The sequence below is a fragment of the Rhipicephalus sanguineus genome, chromosome 3, assembly GCF_013339695.2.
Source record: "Rhipicephalus sanguineus isolate Rsan-2018 chromosome 3, BIME_Rsan_1.4, whole genome shotgun sequence".
Classification (NCBI taxonomy): Eukaryota; Metazoa; Arthropoda; class Arachnida; order Ixodida; family Ixodidae; genus Rhipicephalus; species Rhipicephalus sanguineus.
In genome coordinates, this window is record NC_051178.1 from 198052447 (window position 1) to 198072009 (window position 19563).

At 44.3% G+C, this 19563-nt stretch overlaps 1 protein-coding gene across 1 annotated transcript in view; it reads right to left on the bottom strand.

Annotated features, from left to right (window-relative positions):
• LOC119388022 (motile sperm domain-containing protein 2) overlaps positions 1-19563 on the bottom strand; it is a 54524-nt gene that overhangs the window by 19754 nt on the left and 15207 nt on the right. Inside the window, exons 3-8 of the mRNA XM_037655628.2 lie at positions 16515-16601; positions 15226-15380; positions 10264-10324; positions 8455-8493; positions 7595-7719; positions 284-352 (exon numbers count right to left, since the gene is read on the bottom strand). Of these exons, the coding sequence (XP_037511556.1) occupies positions 284-352; positions 7595-7719; positions 8455-8493; positions 10264-10324; positions 15226-15380; positions 16515-16601 (536 nt within the window). The remainder of the gene's footprint in view (positions 1-283; positions 353-7594; positions 7720-8454; positions 8494-10263; positions 10325-15225; positions 15381-16514; positions 16602-19563) is intronic.

The window sequence follows — 19563 nt, forward strand, 5'->3', positions numbered from 1 at the left end:
AATAGTGATGAGTGAATGTAATTCCGATTTATCTATAACACATTATACTTCAAACTTAACCGGGTAACGTGCAGTACAAAGTTGTTGGGAACGACATTGTTAGTTCAAAATCTTGATACACCGTCGTGCTAATGGACAGAAACACATACAATCCATATTCACCAGCGCAGAATCCAAATATTTTAAAGTGCGGCGCGGCGCGATGTGTCAGGTAAGCCGGACACTGCAAGGTTAAGCGCTGCATGCTTTCCTTCGAGAATAAGAAAACTAAGTAATGACTCACTTCAGGACTGGCAACGTTGATAATGAAGTCTACATCGTCCCATGTGTACTCCCGGAAGGGAAGCTTTTGCTGTAGAAAGGTAAAAAAGAGAAATAAAATGTAAGTTGCGACATTAACTCACCCACCGACACCACATTTCTGTAAACAGCTCAATGTTACACTGTAACAAGGAAGATAATCTTCATTCTTTAAGAACTTATAATAGTTTAGGTACCCGAGAGAGCAAGATAACATCATCACAAAGTTCATAGCAAGGTTTTCATACCTTCAGAATATTCCACGGAATATATCGCAGCAAGAAAAGCGTGCTTACCGTTCAGATGCACGTTCAGTAATGTTAACACCTTGCTTTCGAGCCATAGCTTTGGAAATTACAGAAGCAAGTCACGGGGTCGTAACGGCGAAGCACCGTCAAGGGCGATGTTACCAGCGACAACCAACATCGCGCAAGAAAGCACACCAAAGAAGCTAGAAATCGTTACGGCATGCTCGTATAACGACGAGCTCGCAGACGTAACCACGATCGCCAGGCTTATACGGCAGCGTACCGCGAGCGCATGAGTAATCCCAGCAATCGAGCAACGCCTTGGCGCGGCTCTGGGTCACTTACCGATTCTCATTCCAACTCCCAAGATGTCGGCTTTAGTTGCGCGCGCATGGCGTCGGAACGTGAGAGTCAAAACAAAGAAGAGAAAGATGACGACTACGCCAGGTCTTCTTTTTTTTTTTTCTTGCTTCGGAATATAATGCGTCCGCGCCTTCAGGGGAAAAAAAATGATCATCCGTTTGTTCTACAGCTCTCACTGATTGCTGTTACCGCAAGTTTTTGGGCACAGGAAAAAGAAAGAAAAGAAGTTTAAGCAGAAACCCGGCGTCAGATAATCGGTTTGCGCAAGGCAACCTCCCCTGACGTCATTATTTCCCAGCTTCGGCTCTCCAAGTGTGCACATTTCGCGTTGAATTGTGCAAAAGCGCGCCGTCCGTTGCTTGGTTTGTGGTATATCTAAATACGGCTGGTAGCTATAGGGACGCCACCATTGCCACACCTCGACAACGCACGACTATAGCCACGCGCTAAACTTTAGAGCAACATTAAACGGCGGCGAGACCACGTGCCTGTGCTCTTACTTTTTTGCTTCCTTTGCGTGCGTGTGACCGTGCTCCAATAGGCTGTGACGTGCGGTTCCTTCCTATTAGTGTTCGGCTTATTCGCCTGCTAAGTTCACGTACAGAGGTCAGCACAGTAGTCTAAAACGATGAAGCGGCACGTTCCAGATTGCATGGGGTAGCGTTTATCGATACCACGTTCTTTGAGGCAGGTCGCGTTTGAACACAAATCGTGTGTAACTGCGCATGCCGTACAAGGACTACCTCAAGCCAGGTGTTGTCAGTAGGCGTTGCTCGCGTAGTGGCGTAGTCCTGAGCGCACCGCTTCAGCATTCTAGCACAGTGAGTGCTTTACCAATGGCTTTACTACGTGACGTCATAGGGCCAAAAGAATGTTGTAATTTTGTCGATCGGGTCAGTTCTGGTCAGCACTCTCAAGGTCACTAAATATACTGGCAAGAACTTTGAGCAGACGCCGACCAAGGCACATTTACCGACATATCTGCAAATACCCAAGCGAAACGTTGTGTTTTAACTCCTTTTATCTCCTTTTTTCTTGCGTTTGAATTTTCGAATTTTGGTGTAGGCTGTACTATTTCGGGTGCAGCCGCATAGGGGTGCGTGATCCGGAGTTCATAAAGGCGCTAGCGTGCAGAATTGACGAAACTAGCGAATACGCAAGTTGCATTTATCCACTGATTACAAAGCTTACACGCTTGACTAGTAATACAACTATTTAGAGTCCTATACAGCTTCATTTTGCAATCATGCTCGCTCACAATTCGTAATGAACTCGCCGTGGTCAAAGATGGTAAATCCCTCTTTGTTGCCGTCCGAGTCCCTTCATGCCACATTGGACCGTTTAGGCGTAGAACGCCGGACCACCAAAGCCGAGCAAGCGTGAAATATTGCGCAACTATGGGCACAGTTGTAAGCTGTATGACTCCCCGCGAGCGCAGGATTGAGTTTGACGGATTATACCCAATGATACGGCGGAGTGAGCTCTCTCGGACTCTGATCGACAAAACTACTGCCTGCCTGAAAGGCGAGTGAGAGGCTAAATTTAGCTCCAATTGCGTCATGAGTTGCGCGACAACGGCGCCAGTCCTGCAAGCGAGCAATGCGTGGCTGACAGTCGCTTGCCTCCTGTACACAGCCATGCCAGAATTAGGCGCGTGGGTATGTGTGGTTGCAAGTATGTAAGCGACAATAGTATTACACGTTTTCGTTACACGCTGATCGACCGTAAACGCGTTGCACGTCAAAAGTGAAGGTAATCTTCGGTATGCTTGCTACCGTCATTGTCAGTTAGCTTTACGTCGTCGCACCCATCATGAATTCTCACATGTACTCTCCACAGACACCTCCGCTTGCTGAACATAAAGATGCAGCGGAAAAAAGATTGCCACGAGCTGCCGAAGACTGAAGAATTAAAAGCATGACTAGCATTCGAAGCGCTGTCTATACAAGAAGGACTGCTTCCTGCCGGCCATCCCCGCTTTCAAACATAGATGACACTCGTTATGCGCATCTTCGTCCACTCAAGCCCCCTAGATATTTTTAGGGGCGAAGTACCTTAAGGCCGAGGCTTGTCCGACGTCCATGCGCACGGCAGAGTACCGTGTAAAATCGAAACATCTGGTTTAACAATAGACTAATATCAATCATAATTGTGACGAAGCAATGTAAAACACCTGCAAGCACAAACCCTTTATACTAGTCGGCGACTTCAACGTACATATCATGGACCTTAGGGCCTAGCTTTGTCGTCGACTCGTGACTGCCCGCTGTCACGGTATGTAGAAAACCATTGCTATAGTCGAAACATATACAGGGTGTTTCAGCTAAAAAGCACCAAGTAATAAAAAATTAAGCATAGGCGCTACGCGTCCCCGAGTAGCGCAGTATTGCTCTGAGCCATATAGAGCACGTCAGAATGTTTTTTTTTTCCGATCTGAAAAGCTCGGTAAATAAAAAAGATTGCTTAATGAACTTTTTAAATAGTGACTCTAGAGAAAGACTTTCAATACAAAAGTTGTAGCGCTTGTTCAGAAACGTCGAATTTTTCAATCAGTGATAAGATAACTCTCCTGCGTAATTTTTTCCGGCCTTTCTTTAAATCGCGCGAATTTTAAAAAATACCACGTGACTGCCGCCTAACGCGCGGCGCGTTTAGTGCCCTCAAATGTAAGTTGAACGAATTATCAAAGGCTGCCCTGCGCACGAAGGTCGATTGAACGGGCTGTCGGTGACTGCGATGGATGCTAACCAATAAAAGGAGCATACCGTTTCAACAAAAAAAAAAAATTCTTCAACGAAAAAGAGGCAGTCACGGAGCAAATGCCACTGAGACCGCACGCAGCATTTGATGCAGCGTAGGCATTTTTTTTTCTTTTCTTTGCGCATCAATGAAGAAACACATCGGAAGGGGCGAGGGTGAAAGCGTGATCAAGGACCGAGATAAAAGATTCACTTGCACGTGGCGGCCACTCTTTCGTATTTTTTTAGATGGTACGCCCCTACCATCATTTAGCGTCCATCGCAGTCACCGATATAGCCTGCTCAATCGACCTTCGTGCGCAGAGCAGCCTTTGATAATTCTTAGCATTTACATTTGAGGGCACTAAAAGCGCCGCGCGTTAGGCGGCAGTCACGTGGTATTTTTTTTAAATTCGCGCGATTTTACGTAAGGCCGGAAAAAAATTACGCAGGAGAGTTATCTTATCACTGATTGAAAAATTCGATGTTTTTGAACAAGCGCTACAACTTTCGTATTGAAGATTTTTCTCTAGAGTTACTATTTAAAAAGTTCAGTAAGCAATCTTTGTTAATTACCGAGCTTCGCGGATTGAAAAAAATATTCTGACCTGCTCTGTATGGCTCAGAACAATACTGCGCTAATTGGAGACGCGTAGCGCCTATGCCTAATTTTTTAATACTTGGTGCTTTTTAGCTGAAACACCCTGTATGTGTGTATGTGAATAAAAAAAAAAGGTTTACAATAGACGAACATTAATCATAATTGTGACAGAGCAATATAAAACAACTACTAGCACAAACCCTTTATACTAGTCGGTGACTTCAACGCAGACGTTATGGACCTTAGGATCTAGCGTTGTCGTCGACTCTTTATGTCGCTTTATGTCACCTTATGTCACTCAATTTATATTATATGGGGCAACGTTCGGGTAACGTACGGTTACTCACCCATTCGATACCCAGAGCTTCTCCCACTCGTCATGATTCAATTCACTTCGCGGAGAGTCGTGGGTTGTTTTTCTTTTCTCGTTTTTTTTTTAAACAACAGGAAGCATTCTAGGGGCTTTATTGGCAACATGAGCAGCACGTGTCGCGATTTTGCCGCTCGAGTCGTCTGCGACTTGAGCTAATGTTTTTGTTTCTGCTGCAGATGCGCCGCTACTTCGCGATGCTGGAAACGTTGTCGTCTTCAACAACTACATTATTGCTGGAGGGCTTCTGTAATATTCCCCTTGTAGGTCCACCGAAAGCATGCACAGACGCCGTCATAAACTTTCAGGTTCTCTTTAGAGCGCGTCACCCACGAGAAATTTCGAACATTGATTCTTTAGACGTGGCCGGCTCTGAATTTCATGTTGTCGAAAGGGAAGCAGTAGTTCGATTACCAACGGCGCTGGAAGGTTTATAGGTCAGCTCTTCTTTCGCTATATGGCGCCGGTTCAGACTAAAGAGACGGCCTGACAGCGTTAGCATGCCGGAGTAATGGATGAACCCAGCAAACTCGGTTTAGATTTACAACCACTGTCGCAGTGAAATAGGCTGTGACATAAAAGTATGACGCTGATAACAAGAACATTTTTATACTGATTCGGACCGAAGGCCTTAGATGGAGTCGGCGTAAGAGATATGCACATTTTTCATTTAACAAGAACCATGCATTGCAGAAGGAATGAACAAATAATGAAGTATAACAGGCCATTCTAAATGCACCACTGAAAAGAATGTTTCTGAATACTGTTAAAACAGGAGCCATAAAAAATTGCCGATACTCGGTCGCTAAATCCGTTCGGCGGAAATCGCTTATGTGGAGATAGATTTACAGCAGAAAATGTCGCTCACGACATTTGAATACCGTTTCAGAGCTCAGCATTAGCTTGTAGTATCAGGTAAACATGATAGCCGCATGGTAGATTCAGATGTAGAGACCGTCTAGATCAGGCCACCACTCAGAGCCTCTCTTTTTCCCAAAGAGAATGTACTAGCCCGAGTTTTCCTTGCGCGCCATGTTGTCGTGAGTGGTCCGCGAGATATACCGTCCTGACAGGAGTTTGCATTTATTCTGAAGCAAGGCATGTTGTTGGGCTAGTCGGTTCATGGTTTCAAAAAGGTTTTCAACTGCGCGAAGAAGACAGGACGAAAACAGGAACGAAAACTTTTGTGTGTGTATGTATGTGTTCCTGTTTTCGTCCTGTATTCTTCGCGCAGTTTAAAAGCTTTTTGAAATCAATTTATTCTGTAGTGCCGACCTGCAAACAGGGGGTTGTGTTTGATTGTATTGGACCCTCGGAAATGGTTTTCTCACGTCCTCGCTTAGTCGGAATGGCTCTTCGTCGGAATCCGCTCGTTCGTAGAACCCCACCCCTTATCCACTCGAAAAACAGCGGTCTGAATATCCGTATTTATAGGCTTAGCGGAAACTGAAAAAGAAGCAGAAACTAGACGGACGTCTGACGGTAAACAGCCAGTGCCGTTCACTTAGAGTAATGTAGATAAGTCTCTACCAGCCTCCCGTCATAAACCAAAATGCCAACCAGCGAAAACACATATGTAGAAAAAGCAGAAAATGAAGTACAGACAAAAGGAAAGAAACGTAGACGTACGCGATGTAATTGACTTCCTGCTTTCTTTCTATGGAAGATAAACGGCGCGCCATCATTGGCTACAGTTTAGTCACTGGCTAAACGTAGCAAGTTCCTTCCGCCCGGAAGAGCCATATGCCGGTCGTTCGAAGAGGGCGTAGGCGTAGGAACCTAATAGGCGGCTACTCATACGGACCCTCGATGCGGAGATATAGAGTGGATCTCCACGTAACATCACCCATGAGCAATCAATTTTGGTAGAGTCGGAATGAAATTGCGCAACGTGACGCATGCGTCTGCATGAACATCTCCGCGCATCGTATCTCCCCATGCGGAAGTGATTTTGATGGTAGTGCTATAAATGTGTGGGCTCTGTTTTGGACTCGACAGCTGGGCGCGAACGATGTCGGTTGAGAGACACTGCAAGGGAGTTTTTAAAGGCAGCTAGTGTGATCGCGATCACGTTCTATAGACGATGACGAAGTTAGAAGTTTCGGAATGTACGCTTTCGTCGCCGTATTTCGTTGCGCGTCTCTCATCCTACAGTGGCGCTGTGTTCTTAAATGATCGAGCGCATCGTATCCGGCGACTGAACACATTTTCACGCTGCGTACAACTTTCATTTGCTCTGCAAGGCACGCCATAGTGGCTGGGGAACAAGACCGTGACAGAAATGTGCAGCGCTTCTCCCGTCGTAATGCCCCATTTTCACGTACTGGCTCAGGAAATCTTCGTTTTCACCGACTGGCACAGTGCGGGGATCTGCGCAAACTTTTTCTTTCCTTTACCGGCTCATTCATCCAGTCTAGTACTTTGGGACCTTTATCTGTATATTTCATGCCATGTAATTAACATGTTCTGTAATCCTAAATTGATTGATTGATTGATTGATTGATTGATTGATTGATTGATTGATTGATTGATTGATTGATTGATTGATTGATTGATTGATTGATTGATTGATTGATTGATTGATTGATTGAAAGCAGTTAGAAACATACTATTGAACCCTCATCTAAGTCAAAGACAGCAAGAAAGCCCCAGTCTGATTTTTTTGTAATAATTACGACTTCACTGATCACAGAGATATGCGTACGACTCAGAGGGTGTTGCTAAGCAACCGAAGGCACACACCGAAGGCTGTGATCTGTGTTCAAGCAGAAAGTAATTGGCATATGCAGTTTCATATGACGCGACAATTACTTAATTAGTTGTTGTCAAGCGTCCCATGGGCAGGCAATAACGCGGGAGAAGGGATGTGAAAGCCGTAACACTAATTCATTTCGTGCAGTTCCGCGCGAAGCCAGCTTTCCTTTGTCAATTGATCGAACGCGGTGTGGTGTGTATCGCTTAAGAAAGTTAATACCGTGCCGCCCATGTAGTCGGGCAGATTCTCGGGAGACACGTAGTTTGTGATGGTGTTCCTGTCGACGAACTTGATGCGGTCGATGCCTTCGGCTGGAAGCCAGGACTTGACCACTTTCCAAGCCGCTGCGAGTCGTCAGCAAGAAGAAACGTGAGACAGGTATAAAAATAAGAACGCGATCAAATGGCTTCATTATTTAGGTATGCACAAGTTAATTAACTCCATGCTCTTTACTGGAGGATGAAACCAGTGGAGAGCTGATAAAGAAAAAAAGACACTGCAAGGGGCAAGGTCAGTCGTCGATGATTGAATAATGTAAGGTTGTTTTACTCCGCCTCACAAAGAAGATTCAAAAAGGGAATACAAAATAAACCTAGAGAGCTTTCTAGAATTAAGAGCCGAAAAACTGTCGATGAATAACACACCGAAGAAAGGGGCATGCACAGGAGTGACGGGAAGGGCGCTCAACTTGCAACTTTGTTTATTACGCACGAATAATTCCCTGGACGACCGCCGCGCATGCGCAAGAACTAGTGCACCTCTCGTGAAAACGTGTAAAGTAAAAGGGAAACACAAGAGAGAGAGACAGAGAAGGTGGGGGGGGGTATAAAAGAAAGAAAGAGATATGAGTTGATCGTGAGACGATAATATTGATCAACTCACGATCAATACGATAATATTCAGGCGATAATATTGATCGTCTCATGCTCATCTTTTTCGTTCCTCTTTTTCTTTTTTTTTACTGGACTGGTATCACTGCGATATGCCAGTCCAGTCAGCTGCAACGTGGTTTAACGAGACAAGCATGAATCTCAAGCTACCGCGGCTTCTAATTTATGCGCCGTAAGTGAAACGCTTACTGTTGAACAGCCAGGGCATGTCGTACACCATGATGAAACCTGCAAACAGAGAGCGTAGGATAAAAATGTCACTCTTTAACAAAAGTGCGCGCTTCCTTAACGGCGTTCTATTACTGCTTGAGAGAGCTTTAAAAACGCAAAACGGGTCAAACGCTCGAAATCCTCCCCTCTCCTCTTTATTTCTTTTCACACAGCCCTTGTCCACAATCTTTTACATCTGGTACTTTATGCTTCTCCTTCAACATGTATGTATATTTGTCATTTCTTCTCTGTCGTCTGTACATGTGCGCACGTGACAGATCTCCCGATGCTATGCTATGCTATGCTATGCTATGCTATAGATATATGCTATGCTATGCTATGCTATGCTATGCTATGACAGATTCTGAATCAGAGGCTGGGTCCGAGCTAGTTGGTACATTGAAATTATGAAACCGTGAAGCGCACGAAGATATCCTACGACACACAGAGCGCTCTGTGTGTCGTCTTCTTGTTCCCGTCTTCGTGCGCTTCACGGTTTCATAATGACAGATTCTGTGCTGCTAAACTACACCGCTCAATACAAAGCCGACTATGCTGACCAGGCTGCGCTGCGGTTCTCCGGTAAATGTTCTAATGGGAAGTGTGCGTATACTGAACTTAGGCTTTCTAAAGTGAAATGCCGTTCTTGGCATTGCTCCAAGGATCTCATTTACACAACATCGCTTAGCCTGAACTTGTCAGGCGGTGGTAGCAACCACTTAGTGGATCTGCCCAGCAAATTCGCGTTTATGCAAAACAGTAGCACTCCGGCACAACATTTGCACTGGCGACCATACATTTAATTCTTTCCAAGAAATATTGCTAACATTACTGATACCATGTAGCATTTTTAAACTCAAGGTACAGCACGTTTACGCTTTTTACTGATCTTTCTGTACCATTTGTAATCTCGTCCACGGGTAAAGATAGGAAGCGATGCTTATTTGTATAGGTTCGTGGCTAATAAAATTAGCGCACTGAAAACGGATACGATAGTCGCCACATTTGATTATCTTCAAAAGTAATTTCTCTTTCTTGAAGAGCTACATATCGTTGACTGACACGACCGGGTCCTGCTCTTTGTATTTCTCAGGGCGCATAATTTATGTTTCGCAAGCAGCTATGGCGAGAATTTTGCCCTGCCACCCAGACAGATTCGCACGGGAAATGTATGAGGTCTGCGAAATACAAAGCACATGATAAGGTTGCGCCAGCCAAGCCCTTCAATAAAAGGTAGTTTCTTTTCATAATAAAACTCCGTGATTACTGAGCAGCATGTTGTCGTTCTTCTTATTATTTTTTTTTACTGGCAGCGACACTTTATTTTGATAGCCCTGACCACGATTGCTTTTCATGAGCTTTGTTTCAGAGAGAACTACGTGTGTCGTTAAAGATTGTGTGATCCCGCTCTTTCATTGAAGTTTTCAGTTGAAAGCGCGCGCGTCTGGTGGATCACCCTGCCTCTGCCTCCTTTCGTCTTCAACTGAAATCAGAGCTTGTGTTGCGTCTACTCTTTCTTCGTATCCGTTTCAAGTGCGCTGTTTTTATTAGCCGTAGTTCACGGACATTTCACCCGTCTTCATCTACGCGCTACTATTACTTGTGCTCGTGATGCAAGAGCGAAAGCGTGAAACGGCATGGAAGGAAAGACAGCGTACGACCTTAGGATTTGTGTCCCTGTAAATTTGCGCCATGCGCAACGCTTGCAGTATAGCTTTCAGAGTTTACGGTTATATATTGTGCCGGCGTCGCGCGTGTAATGGACGTAGTGTGACGCAACGCACTCACCTAGGGCCCACGGATAGTACTCCTTGAAAAGGCTGATCAGGAAACCAATCAGTTCCATGTCCTGAAAAAAATGTAGCGCAATCGGAGACTGCAAAATTGGAATACAAACCATGAACTGTCCTCAAAATTCGGATTTTGACTTTTCCGCAACAAAATAATAGTCGTCATTGATGAGTCACAAAACAGCGCAATACTGACGTGGGGTTTGCCGCAATCGACTGACAACGTCCAAGTAATTTAATCGGTTAAATTACTTCATTAATGTCTCGTGATAGCATAGGCGTTCGCCTGTACCCTCCTTAGCCTTGCCTAAATGGAATGTCCCTTTTCCTTCATCACTTTGTCAAGGACATCCCAGCCTTTCTACCGAGAGGGCATCCCCAACAGTTTCTTTCTTTTCATTTAGTTTCTCGGCGTCCCACTTTCCATATTGCCATCTCTAAGACGGATAATAATAATAATAATAATAATAATAATAATAATAATAATAATAATAATAATAATAATAATAATAATAATAATAATAATAATAATAATAATAAAATCTGGGGTTTAACTTGCCGAAATCTCGATATGATTATGAGGCACGCCGATGTGGAGGGCTCCGGAAATTTCGACCATCTGTTCTTCTTTACTGCGCACTAACATTGCACAGTACTCGGGCCTTAGCATTTCGCCTCCATTGAAATGCGACCGCCGCGGCCGGGATGGAACCTGCTGCATTCGAGTCCATCTCTAAGACGGATGAATGAGCTTATTCACACTGAGGACAGGGTGGTTCTGACACAATGAAATCTCCATTGTCACGGTCTGAATCACACTTGTCTAGAGCGGTAGAGCGCACGGCTCTAGACGCTGGCGCCGTTCGCAGCTGTTACCTCGCGTTGGCTACAAGCTTCCGCTCATGCTTGAATTATAAGACAAGGACCTAGCATGCGGTACGACTATGCTCGGTGTCGTTACGGCGTCGGTCTCTGCATAATTTTGAAAAAAAAATAAAAGAACGGTGGCTGAAGCAGCCGACTGACCGCTCAAGATAAGTGCGATTCGGACTCCTACGCAGTGTGCTTCAAAGTGCGTTCCGCGAAAGCGCTGAAGGACAGAACGATTAATATTCTTCAGAGAATTCCGGCCGAAAACTATACATGCAGACAGAATACGACTACGAAGAGGAAATTGAGAACCACTCGTTTCTGTAGCACGAAGCCACAAGAAAGAAAGCTTTTTAGTTGCTGAAAATGTCGCCCTGGTCAGGGGATCAAACCCGAGACCAACCAAAGCCTTTTCGAGCGGTCACTCTATCAACTGGGATAACCAGGAAGCTAGCAAATGGCAGTGCGAAGGCGTACGTATTCATCGACAACTCGACGCACATGGACACATCATATTGCAAGAATACGACTACATGCGTCCGAAGCTGCTAGAGAAAAAAATTAGAGGTCGGTATAGCAAAAAAAAAATAAATTGCGTGACCATTCTCAATTGTAAAAGATTAAAACAGACCATTCTTTGAACATCGCATTATTCATAAGGTAACAATTCTTAAGTGTCGAATGGAATGGCGCCGTGACCGCGAAAGTGTCAAATTTATCCTACAAATTGCACTTTTGTAAGCTCTAGATCTTATAACGAGCACGTGTTTGAGTTTGGTGTTTCATGCGCTCTATGGTAAAGTGAACGTTCTAAAACGCGACCATCCCCGCTCGAATCGGAAAAGGTACATACTGCCCAGCAATGTACGCACGTCTCCCTGAACTGTACGCGAAAGGCAAAATTTAACCTAAATTACGGAATAGGTCACCTGACAACGGTGTTATTTGTCATGACCATGACCCAAGAATGACCGTGTATCAGCTTCTACACAGCTATACTAATGTAAAGCGCGTATAGGTAACATGGCTGGAAATATATGACGGTAATGTCGCCAGTATATAACGTTTACATACTGGTTTACAGTTATAATAATAATTGTTGGTGTTTTACGCCCGAAATCCACAATATGATTATAATAGACGCCGTAGTGGATGGCTACGAAAATTTGGACCAGCTGGGGTTCTTTACCGTGTAACTAAATCTAAGTGCACGGGGATCTAGCCTTCTGGCTCCCTCGAAATGCGGCCACCGCGGCCGGGATTCAATCCCGCGACGTTTGGGTCAGCACTCAAGCACCATGACCACAAGACCACCATGGCGGATGGTTTACAGATATCGCAAGCACGTAACGTGTTACATCGAACCTTAATAGAACGTTAATTAACTTTATTAACGTTATAACGTTACCAGCATAAACATTAATGAACTATTAAAATACTGCGCTCGTTTCTCGTTAAAAAATATGCATTCATTGATCGTATAAGGGACGCCTTCATTAAACATAGTCGAGGCTTTTCCATATGCAGAAGCATAATAAATTTCAGCCGTGCTCGAAACTTGACCATTTGTTTTAGACCGCGAGCAACATTCAACGCACCTGCGGTACAGGTTTAGAAACAGCATCGAGATTCAGCGCCTCGTGGATCGGTGTTGTTGGTATAAACCGGACTACGCGTAAGCTTCCTGGTCAGCCCGTCCGCGTTTTGCGTCTTCCATTTTCGTCTTGCACCGGAACGCCACCGTGCTGTGTAGAGGCGATTAAGCCCGTTCACCAGGAACTGGGCCGCTGAAATCTGCCAAACGAGACACAGTGCGCACCCCGATAGAAGATAATGCGAGCTCGTAAATAGCGCACCAGAGACACGCTGACCTTATCTCGCCACCATTCGCGCTGTCGTACTATTATACGCGCCAGTGGCCCGTACGAGAAACAGAAGCTATGTCAAAGGGGGGGGAGGGGGGGGGGAGGTTGTACTGCTTCCTGAAACCACTTCCTGTATCCCCTTGCCGCGTGTAAGCGCCCGAGTTTGTGCACGTCGCATTGGCGAGCTCAGAGCATCTGACCACGTAACTCTCGCCGGTTGTTTTCGTCTGGGCGCTAACCATCTAGTCCGAGCTTTTTTTAGCTTCGTAGCTTTCCGCTTGTCGAGAAAAACGCAGCGTCTCTATCTCTACACGTGTCGTCCTCGAGCAAAGAAAACATTTTGTTCTCTTGGTCAGCCTCGAGACACACAGCTCTGCGGTTGAAGGAAAACGGAAAGTTCAGGCGTCTTCATTTCTATCGCTTTGCCTCTTAAAAAAAATATACGCCGAGTGCAATGCGCTATACGCTTACGGAACACAAGTTCGCCTTGTGCAGTATCATACAGACAAGTAGCTAAACTGCGTCACCTTCTACGGTAGCTTTCCCTCTTTTTTTCTTCTTCTTCTTTGCTTCGCGTGGTGTCCAATCATCTGTTTTCAACGAGGCGTACATGTGGATGCGTAGTTCCGGGTTTACTTTTAAGTATCACGACAAGTCTAAGCAATGAAAAATAAAAATAAAAAGAAGAACTTGAGACAAAGCAATGACTAGAATTGTTTATCTTGGATTTTTGTTTTGAAGCTCGGAAGTGCCATTCGCCCGTCATTATGCTTCTGGTTTCCACATTCATCAAATGAACAAATGCGTCCGCATGAAAACACGAAGAAAGCTAGTGGGAAAACTTGACTGAGATGGGCTATAAGCTCAGCCCGTTGCTACTGCTGTTATATACGACTTCTGGGGTACCTTCAATCGCAGAGGCAGACGCTTTACTTTTTAGTTTTAAGAGCCTAACCTAACGTTTTCATTGCGCTACGACAGCTCCGCTCATTAAATATATACGCCCTGACGCAAACAAGCTACCGAATGGTCTATGGTCTCGTTATTACAAGTTTGGATATCTTCAGCACTCGTCGTCTGAGTCAAAGTTTCTGAAATTATGGACTCCTGGGGATAGTCTGTAAATGTATTATAAGCAGAATGTGTCAGATATAACAAACTTCTTTTAATACAGTTGAAATTTGAAAAAGGACGCATAACAGTATTCACTGAACCCTCAAACGGCTTTATCGCTTCTTGATTTGTGGTAGAGAGTTTCTTGACACTCGCACGGTTACTCGTGTTGATTTTTTTTACCAGCGGCGACTCGTTACGTAGAGTGAATTTTGGTAGAGTACCTTTCGAAAAATACATTATAATCTTGTATGTATTATGCCTAGCTCGCAGGACACAAACACGCGCATAATCTTCTGTACTCGCTTCCAAAATTTTATTGCACGAATTGTTTACACAGACCTACATAAAAAGCAGACCTTCTCTACAGCTTTCTTCGAATTCCGGGATATTAGCTGTGTAGGTCTGACGTATTTTATTCTATTTCTTTACCCAGTCGATTATTCTGCGACGTTTCAAAAACAGAACGATGGTAGAAGTTAAAATTCTAACTCCGACGACAAGTTTCGTATCAACTAAAACTTGATATAACGTATCAAGTTACCACGGTGTCCCAGAAGGCTGCTCCAAGCCAAGAAAAAAATAAGAACTTGGGAAAAAAAAATAGCGCCCATGCACTCCGTACACATCGTTAACAAGCGAAGCTGCAACGTGCGGTCCCGGAATTATCACTGGATTAATCCCGACGGTTCATTAAAGCCTTTCTGAATTGTTGTTAACGTCTGTCGAGAAATCTTAATTGGGGCTTGCCCCGTGTGTGTTCCCTTCCTAATTTTTAATAGACCGGCGGTGGGCATTAGGATTTGCAAGTTTGTGCGGCACCTACGTTTTCTGTACGCGGACGACTTCTTCATTTTTAATGGGCCAATGGTGAGTGGCGATGCTTGCCCAATACGCGCTAGGAGTCTGCGCACATAGGACGAATGAATTGTGGTTTCACCTATAGACACACACAGCTCCGTTACAAGACAATGCACTACCACACATCATCCCATGCTGAGTTAAAGGCTTTGCTGCTACAGCGCGTGGACATCGACGTCGTCGAGGGTGCTCTCAATTGCAATGCAACTTTGCTGTTATTCCAGTAAGCGCCTACGGAAGACCAGGCGTACCATGTTTCCGTATCCGGATTCTGCAAGGTCCAAGACGAAGCTGAGGCGCACGCATTCCATCTCGTACAGCAGCTTCTCGACCCAAAAGACCAGATAGCGCCGGTGCTGCAACGCATTACGTGCGTCCTTGCGATGCAGCTTCACCCTGTGGTAGACTGCGGCAAAGACAGTTTCCGTGACGATACTGATAGTACAACACTGGATATGTGTAGGTGCGGTGTATATCACCTGCCAGTACAGGGCTACATTTGTACCGTATAGGACTTTGGGACATTAACGCAACAAAAGAAACGTATTAACATGTCAGCAATGTAGCAGGGAACGCCGTTGGGCTTGTTGGTGTTGTATGTTAGAAAGTGAAAGAACAGCGCGGACGAAGAAAGAAAGAAAGAAAGAAAGAAAGAAAGAAAGAAAGAAAGAAAGAAAGAAAGAAAGAAAGAAAGAAAGAAAGAAAGAAAGAAAGAAAGAAAGAAAGAAAGAAAGAAAGAAAGAAAGAAAGAAAGAAAGAAAGAAAGAAAGAAAGAAAGAAAGAAAGAAAGAAACGTGCTCTTTCATTTCGTACATGAATGCAGTGACGCTATACAAAATATAAAAAAAACAATACATTGAAATACGAGAACAAAATTGCACGTAAAGAAAGAATGCAACACACTGTATATTAGTACTGACGTGAGCTTGATCACCACTAGCAAAATTCCTGGTACATCGAGAAGAGCGCCAGAAGGAGGTGAACGCATAAAGATCTTAAAAGTCGCTTCAAGTAGAAACCTTAATCGATGGTGTAGTCGCCACAAAGACAACAAAGATCGCTTCTGTAGAATGTTTCTTAATAATAATATCTGGGGTTTAATGTCCCACAACCACGATATGATTATGAGGGACGCCGTAGTGAAGAGCTCCGGAAATTTCGACCACCTGGAGTTCTTTAACGTGCACCTAAATCTAAGTACACGGACCTCAAACATTTTCGCCTCCATCGCAAATGCAGCCGCCGCGGCCGGGATTTTATCCCGCGACTTTAGGGTCAGCAGTCGAGCGCCATAAACACTAGACCACCGTGGCGGGGAATGTTTCTTAAATTTCGTTATATTCGGTCCCATATTTGTTATGAACAGATATAAAAGTGGGCTTCGCCCGATCGTACTGCTCAAATCCCCTTTCAAGTATATTAGTTCCAGGGACATCCACTTCTGCCACTGTTTATCTCATGATAATTTGTACAGTGTTTATCTAACCAGCAATGCACCATGGTGTCGGCATATAAATATATATAAACCGATAATACTCACTTAATTGGCTCCCGTACTTGTCTTTGCCAAGGGGAAACATGGCGCCAAAGTCAAAATAGACCGGAGGCAAGGTCGCCTCTGTGATGTCTAATTAACGAGAAAACATGACGGGATTAGAGTCTGTGTAGGAGGAGGACGCTTCATACTGACGCAGAACAGGGGTGATTAGAAAAAAAAAAGCATTCCTCCCTTTTGAAGTGGAGTTTTGCTTTATTTGTGATTTGCAAGCGTGGGAAGATAGGCTGCAACAGAGCTGTCAGCCAGGCTAATGTGCTGAATTGGTTAATCCAGCTATATAATTAGGAAAAGCAAGAAGGAAATGTCAGCAAGCGTTGCGTACAAACGAACGGAAGCACACACAGACTACATTTAGGAGTACCAACGCTATGCGCAGGACACTGCAGATAATACCGTCACCCATCAAACAGGACCTGAGATGGCGAAATTACTCCTAAATAGTAATTAAAATTAAATTACATTACTACTTACATTCACAAAATTTTAAGATGTAATTGAATTGCATTACAAATTACATCTGGCCGGAAGTAATGACATTACATTACTGTCACTTTTGAAAACTAAGGAAACTACTTTGAAATTACTTTAAAAGAGCACTAACACAAACATTTTGCATCTTGTTTTTTTTTTCTGTTGTGATAGGTAGCTAGCGACCCGCTTATCACGGCTGGAAAGCTCGTTTGCTCGAGCGCGCGGCGATTAATTATTTGGAGACGGTTTTGTAGCGCCCAGTCGCAGCTTCGGTTTCAGAGAGCGCCGAGTGAGGCGGGACCCAGAGCGGTTTTTCGCGTAAACATAGCTGGCTACGTGAGCACACAAAACCGCGTGCACATGAGCACCGCGATGACAACTCTTTTCAACGAAGGCTTCCTGGGTGCTGCTATATTCCCCTCTGAGGCGTTGTAAATATGCGTGACCCCCCAAAATTGCACTTCTGAGGCAAGGACATCAGCTTTTGTACTCCCGTCCAAGTCTGCCCCCTCTTTCCGTTGCGAAGGTCTGCTCTGAGAAAGCGCTCGCGAGGATCGTGGCAGCGAACATAAATCGTAACGCAGGAGTCGGTTAGTTGTTTATACGAAAACCGAAGGCGCGTTTCGCGTGCAGTGACGCGACACGCACTTTAATTTTAAATATGTTCTAGGCCAAATTATCCGTTGATATTTCGTAAATGATGCCTGTCTGTCCACACTAATTTATCCCACAAGTTATCTGGCCTTGGAAATTTTGTGTCAGTGCTCCTTTAAGAAAGTTCATGATGCGTGCCCTAACTCATATAAACTTAATTCACAGCACATGCACATCGAAATCTCAGAGACCTTTGTTCAACCTCCCACGCTTGAGGTTTGGCACTCACATTGACTTGCCCTCGTTATTTTTCTTTCCTTTTCTGATCATTTTTATGCTACAAGGGAAGTGGGCATGCTATACTTTAGTCAAAAGTTATTCGGAAAGTAATGAGTAATTTTCTTGAAATTGCTCGCTAGAAGCAATTTATTACATTACTAACTTACTAGTCCACAAAATCAATTCCTTACGTCATTCATTACAGCAAGAAGTAATTTAATTACGGTAATTTCATTACTGTCAAGTCAATACAGGAATGAGCCGAAATCAAGCAAGTTGTTTTTTTTTTTTCATGTAAATATGCATTTTAAAAATTAGGCAGTGACAAAGAGAAGAACAGTGAACAAATTACCGAACACGTAATGTCCCATGTAGGCAGTGCATAAAGTTGGCGTCCACTAAAGAACAAGGCACGCCTCTGCGGCACAACCGTAATCGAGGCAATTTGCTCGTTGTGAGATTATCAGTAGAGGGTGTTCAAGTTGCCATGCAGACGAACCCGCTGTTGTTCATAATGAGTGCATTATACGATAATACAGTGCGCTGACGCATCAGATTGAGTCATTACAGAAACCACGATGCGGTCTCATTCTTCGTTTGGCGCGAGGGATAGGCGTGTGGGCAAACGCCTAAGCGTGGATGATAGAGGAGCGAGTTGAGTGTGCGAACCTCTTGGTTCGGTGAAAGCATAAAGAAAGAGGAAATTCCGTGTGGGAGGAAGACTGCGCATATTCGTCTAACTGCGTGTCGTTAAAAAGTTTGCGCCGCAGGGTGCCGGCGCAGTTTTTGAAAAAATATATAAAAGTATATAGCTCAATATATTCTCTTCCACTGTGGAGAGATAAGGTAAAAAAAACATTTCGTCTACTCCCTTTGTTATGCTGTGCGGTAAATTTCGCAAAACTTTCACCATATCTAGTGAAACCAATGGGTCCAGTGCTCACGGATGGAAACACGACATCAAAAGTTTAAGTATAACGAGTGACACGTGGAATTGCTCGAGACAACCGCGTGATGTCGCTACGAATCTGGCCGCTAAATATAATGTATGCACTGACGTAAGTGTTGGAGTCGAAATTACCCCTATACGACACGAATTGACGACGGTGGAACAGAAATTGAGTGCATTACTTAGCCCTGAATTGTCGCGTTTAGATCCGTGACCACCGTACCAAACGTAATTGCCCCATGCCTGACTTCACCACGCGAATACCGGGGCTTTTAGGCTACGTTTCCTGTTGCTTGTTGCATATTGTGTTGAAGAGGAGGAGAGGGGCCATCGTCATTAAGATCTGATCAGTGTGTTCGAATAAAGAGGAGGTCAATTTCTCTACATTGCTACCGTGAATTAGCTCCGCGTGAGGAACGAAAAATGAGGACACATCGGAGGGTTCATTCGGCAAATAGGTAATAAAATAGTGCGAAAGAAGCTTTAATGGAAAAATACACCTTGTACGTCCCGTTCCTGTTTACGTAATCAACAACAACTCGTTTATAGAAAACAGTTAAGGGCGCGGACTATATTCTCAAATGTTTATTTTTTTTTTCACGTAAATCTCAATAACTAACAAACAAGGGTTCGTAAGTGGGTTAGTTGGTTGATGAACATTATGGCAGAACAGCGCAAAAAAAAAACTAAATAAGTAACAGGACAGTGAACACACAGGACACATCGCCGCCTTAAGAA